At 35.9% G+C, this 6,000-nt stretch overlaps 1 protein-coding gene across 10 annotated transcripts in view; it reads right to left on the reverse strand.

Moving 5' to 3' along the window:
- LOC107843870 (putative acyl-activating enzyme 19) overlaps positions 1-5,420 on the reverse strand; it is a 38,615-nt gene extending 33,195 nt beyond the window's left edge. For 7 of the 10 annotated variants that reach the window (XM_047399985.1, XM_047400004.1, XM_016688292.2 and 4 more), the window contains exons 1-5: positions 4,935-5,420; positions 2,755-3,255; positions 2,427-2,623; positions 1,608-1,811; positions 588-1,304 (exon numbers count right to left, since the gene is read on the reverse strand). In XM_047399985.1, the coding sequence (XP_047255941.1) occupies positions 588-1,304; positions 1,608-1,811; positions 2,427-2,623; positions 2,755-3,255; positions 4,935-5,277 (1,962 nt within the window). In that variant the 5' untranslated portion in view covers positions 5,278-5,420. The remainder of the gene's footprint in view (positions 1-587; positions 1,305-1,607; positions 1,812-2,426; positions 2,624-2,754; positions 3,256-4,934) is intronic. The other 3 variants (XM_047399978.1, XM_047399969.1, XM_047400007.1) reach the window with 2 other exon arrangements.
- Between the last annotated feature and the right edge of the window lie 580 nt (positions 5,421-6,000).

Here is a 6,000-nt window from a genome sequence, read left to right on the forward strand (position 1 = left end):
TACTAACTGAAATATCATAAGTGCCCAAAAATGTCTGAAAAACAAAAAGTTTCACTGATATGTAACACCTTTTCATTTACTCTTTTGGATACACCCTTGTACCAAGCTAACAATTTTTTGTAGAAAAATATCTTCACTAACTGTATAGTTGTTTCACTGATAAGTTTCTCCAACCCCAAGACTATGCCAAACTACATAACACTCCCAAGTCCCTAGGTCTCAGTTTAGGCGGCCCAATTTCCTTCTTGCGACATTGGCTAATAAATTGCTCAAAAGGGAATGAATTCCCATAAGCAAGAAGCATATGGATCCGGAATACCAAAGACAACCTAACAACTTTTACCCACTTATATATGCAGCAATGAACTCTAAAAGACTGCGCGTGATTTTCCTTCATATTGCATATGGTTTCAAAGAATGCATGATGGAGATTAGGGCACTGCTTAAATACATCTTATTATATTTAACTAAAAAATTCACATTAATCATGGAAAACATTGCACTGAATGAAAATCGAAGCCAAGATTGCTAAGCCCATTTCATAACAGAATCACAACCCTTAATCAAACTGAAGTCTAGTTAAATACCTTTTGTATAACATTAATGAGATCGATATCTTGAGTTTCTTCAATCTCAATATGGTTGCCTGCCTCAGACGCTACAGAAGTAGTCAACATCTTGTAATCCACTTTCCCTGAAGAAGACATTGGAAAAGATTCAACAAAGTAGAAATGTGCAGGAACCATAGCTGGGGGAAGTTTGCTGGCCATCCAGCATCTAATTGAGGACCTGAAGACCTCAAGGTTGTTTTCCTTTTGCTTGAGCAGTAAATATGCTTCAACAAGTAAAATATCTCCTTGAACACAACGAGAAACCACAGCAGAGTCAGCTACTTGTGGGTGTTCCCTCAGAACGCTTTCAACCTCCTCTAAAGCAATACGCTGGCCACTGATCTTTACAGTACGATCATTTCTCCCAATATAAACCAGGTTTCCATCTGAAAGCTTTCTGCCAAAATCCCCGGTTCTAGAGTAACACTTCGCTTCATTTTCAGTGTTCTTAGCATCAGCTATTTCTTCAAATAATACCACATTATCCAATGGCAAAATAGAAGGATGACTAAAGTATCCAGAAGCTACACAACTTCCACCGACACATATCTCTCCCTCATCAGGAGAATTTTCTCCAACAAGAACCACATCACAACTGTCAATAGGAATGCCTATTGGAACACTGCACAGAGCATCTTGTTTCAGCATTGTGGGCAACCACTTGCAGTCAAAATATGTGCAGTCACCGGAAACCTATTTCAAACATCAAAAGTTCTAATTAAGACTTCAGAGAAGATAGTGAATTAAAATGATAGGTGATGTAAGCTACCTTTTTGTTAAGAGCAATCTTAAAATTGGCATCTTGTTTGATATGAGAAAGCATTACTTGGAAGATTCTCTTTTCAAACAGTCCAAACATTAGAACTTACAAGAACATAAGTGTCCAAAAAGTAACTCACAAAGATGGACAGAATCTTTTCCCTACCAATCGTTTCAATATTAGAACTTGCAAGGATATAACTAACTCAAAAGTAAATCACTGTGACAGAAATCTACCTCTGTGCTTCCATATATATTAAGAACAGAAGTCTGGGGTAGCAACTTGGCAAGCAACTTCCACAGCGACATATCAAAAATTTCACCACTAAGCATTAGAAGTTTTAAGGAAATCTGAGTTGTAGAAGAATACATGCTCTGCAGAGCAGGAAGAATCGCCCTTATAAGAGATGGAACTGCCACGAGCCTGCTAATAGAATAGTCCTGAAGATAAATAATGGAATCTTTTAAAGATGTGATGCTCTCAGAGAATGGAAAAGAACAGAGAAAAGGGATAAGGTCCAAATTTGCCCCTACACTACCCGAAATTTCTCAATCTGATCCTCCGTCATACCTTGGGTCCATTAACACCCTTGTTAGCAAATCATTTCGTAGTTTCCCTTGCCATTAGTGAAGCTCTAGCATGAAAATGGGTGGACACCATGTGCCAAGATACTATAAGTGAAAGTCCAAATTTACCCCTTTCGACTATGTTTTCATTTAGATACTATGTTTTCATTTAGATACAAGTTGGAGCTACCTGTCAAGGGAAAAAACGAGACTTTTCTAGGGGGTATAAAATTATACCCGAAGTATAACTGAGGGAAGTTGCTCAATTTTAAATAATACAACAGCAAATCGGACCCTTTTCCCGTTATGGCAAAATTTTCCTCTACATCACGGGAAAAAAAATGGTGGCTCAATTTTCAGTTTGCAATCGGCTAATGGATAGGAAAGCCTTACTATTGTTGGCAATCAAATGAGAAAAGAATGCACACCCTTTGAAATACACCTCCAAGTAAACAGAAATCAAAGGGTAAATAAACCCTTCGCATATACCTGTAAGAGATTGACTACATAAAATATATTTTCCTTCAGCTGATTGAAAGGAGGTATGACTAACGTACAATTAGCAAGCATAGCTCCTAAAAATTCTTGCAGATGGTCAATGAAGCTTATGGATGTTTTGAAAAGAAGGATTTCTTCTCTTTCAAAGGGATATGATCCTTGCATCCACAAAAAGCGGTTCAAAAGACCTGCAAGTGTATGATAAAATAAATTGAACTAATGCCTCGGTAAAGTGAACTGAACGATCAAAACAGAATTTTGTATGGTGAATATAAATTGATGACAAACGGTTAAACATTCTCAAAGAAGTACAACTCACCTACTTCAGTACCACATACCCCCTTAGGTTTTCCAGTGGATCCAGATGTGTACATCAAGTAGCAGAATGATCTCGACCTTTCGCTTTCACAAGGCCAGACTAACAATGAGTCAGATTTGTTTTGATTGAAATCCTCCATTGACATATAAAAAACAGAATAACAACCTTTATGAATGAGCCTCTGTAATTTATCAAGTTGATGACAAGTTCTGTCAACTGAAGCTCCATAACCCACAATAAGATCAGATTTTGAAGAAGATATTACTGATAATATCCTTTCGTTTGGCCAAGAAGGATCTAATGGCAGAAACGCTTCTCCGCACCTCAAAACGGATAGAACAGAAACAATGTACTCAACTGACGGTTCCATATATATTCCAACTATTTTTGGGTTATATGTTTTATGGAGCTGTGTATACTGCTCTGAACCTTGATTGGAAGATCCCGCGACTATCTGGTCCTTAGAACTGCAGTTATTTGCAGTTTGATGCATATTAACTACTAGCCAGGAAAAGATGTAATGCATAATTAGTTTACTCATAAAGTGCTCAACAACATCTGGAAGGATTGTATAGCTAACAATAGAAAACCAAAAGATTTCACGGAAAAGGGTATAAAATTTCATATTTGTTTACAAATCTTAGAAAACATAGATTAAGGAAAAAGGTCCAAATTTGTCGTAGTGCTATCTGATGTTGCTTAATTTTCCCTCCATTATACTTTTGGTCCAGTCATACCCCTTGTCGTTGGCAAATTTCTCTCGTATTTTCCCTAGCCCTTAACGAGTACTCCTTCGTAAAATGGGTGGACTCAGCGTGTCCAAACTCTTCGAGAACTGAGTGTTGTCTAAAATTACCCTCGGATTTGAGCTCTGCCAAAAGCCAAGGGCAAAAAGAGACTTTTTTCCAGATGACAAATAAGATAGGACCATGTTAAACTTTTGGAAAAGTTGCTCAATTTCAGATAGCACAGACCTTATTCTAAAGGAAAATTAGAAAGACCAAAAAATTCAAGAAAGCACAGCAGCAACATTCACAAGATATTCATGTTCACCTATTGAGATGGTAGGGAAGGAAACAATTAAGTAAGAACTATTATCCAAACTAACAAAATGCAGATGTACACAGATTACTACCGAAATAAGAACGATACTCCATAAATAAACAGGAAATAAAAAATCTTTATATCTTAATTCAGTAAAACCGCAGTTAATCACAAATTTCAAACGCTAACACACAAATTAACACTGTCTTTCCTTCATCATATAGAAAGAATATCAGAAAAGAAGAATCAGTCTATAAAAATAGTTCAAAAACTACTAGAGAACGAAAGACTTGATTTTTATTCCATGGATACTAGTTCAACAAATCTTTACATTAATTTATTAATACCCCACAACAACATACCCAGTGAAATCTCACAAGTGGGGTCTAGAGAGGGTAGAGTGTACACACACCTTACCCCTACCTCGTGGAGGTTGAAAGGCTGTTTCCGAAAGAACTCAGCTCAAATACAGCAAACCAAAGTAGGAACAAAAAGGGAAACCGACAGTGAAGAAAGCAACTAATAAGAAAACAGTAACAACAAAAAAATGGCAACCAATTCATTAACACTCCACAACAACAACAACAACATACACAGTGAAATTCCACAAGTGGGCTCGAGAGAGAGTAAAGTGTACGCAGACCTTTCCCCTACCTCGTGGAGGTAGAGAGGCTGTTTTTGGAGGACACAGCGCAAATACAGCAAATCAAAGTAGGAACAAAAAGGGAAAACGACAGTGACGAAAACATAGCAACTAATAAGAAAACAGAAGACAACAACAAAATAGCAACTAATTCATTAACACCCCACAACAACAACAACAACATATCCAGTGAAATTCCACGAGTGGGCTCTCGCGAGACTAAAGTGTACGCAGACCTTTCCCCTATCTCATGGAGGTAGAGGCCGTTTCCAGAGGACCCTCACTCCCTCAGGCTCAAATACAGCTACGCAAAGTAGATATGAAAAGGGAAAACGACAGTGAAGGAAACATGGCAACTAATAAGGAAACAGTAACAAAAACAAAATAGAAACTAATTCATTAATACCCCCACAAAGTCACAAACTTCTGTTACCAACACACACACATATTACACCATTTTTTCTTCATCAAATAAATATATATATATACATACCTGAAGAAGGCTTCACAAGATTGGGGTCATCATCATGACCATCAAGAATGCGTCGTAGCCGTGAACTGAGAGAATCAACGGCGGATAGAACATCAGAAAACGTGAAGCACTGATCACCTTCATAAACCGGAGGATTAATCGACGTTCTTTTAGAGGAAATATACTCTTTGAACTTCTCCATGGTCTCTTCATCGCCATTTTCGTTGCAAAAAAGTTGAAATTCTTTGGCGAATTTGAGGCCCCCACAAGCTTGAATAACAGCAATTTTGTTTGGGCTGTTCGTAGCAACTTTGTAGAACTCGTGAGATATACAACAAGCAGAAAGCTTATTGTATGAAACCATCGAAGTAGAGTGTGTATTATACAAACCAAAGACGAACAACAGTATAAGGAGCGGTCTTATTTGGAACTATTTGGAATGTTGGGGAAAGGTAAGTTTTTCCGGCGGTTAGATCGGCTCTGTGGCAGGAGCCAAAATGACAATGTTGGTTAATTATGAATATACATACGTGTCCTTTTAAATTGGTTTAAAATTACATCCCATGATCTTTAATTTTAAACGTATACAGGTAGATATTTAAATTTATATAAAATTAAATAAGTAAATATATATATTTTATTTGTTATTTTTTCTATTTTAAAAAAAAATAATTTATTTTAACTTGATACAAAGTTTAATAAAATAAAATAAAAATTTAATCTTGTGATTTTAAATTAAAGTTGTGTTAAATTAGCAAAATATCTTTTAATCTTGTGGTTTTAAACATATCACGTGAAAAGTTGAAATTAAAGTATTACTAAAAAAGAAAAGGAATCATTTTTTTAAAACGAATTAAAAAGAAAAATAAGTCATTCTTTTTTAAACGGAGGAAGTATAATATACTCAAAACATGATGTAAGACGAGAATTGACCATATAGAATACTATATAGGACATATGTGTCTATTTGTTCAATGTTATATAAGTTTAAGTGTATATTTATGCGTATTCAAAATTGGAAGTTATAGATATAATCTAAAGTCAAGTTAAAGGACATATTTATATATTGTGTCTTATAAATATTTAC

Source organism: Capsicum annuum, chromosome 1 (assembly GCF_002878395.1).
Source record: "Capsicum annuum cultivar UCD-10X-F1 chromosome 1, UCD10Xv1.1, whole genome shotgun sequence".
Lineage (NCBI taxonomy): Eukaryota > Viridiplantae > Streptophyta > Magnoliopsida > Solanales > Solanaceae > Capsicum > Capsicum annuum.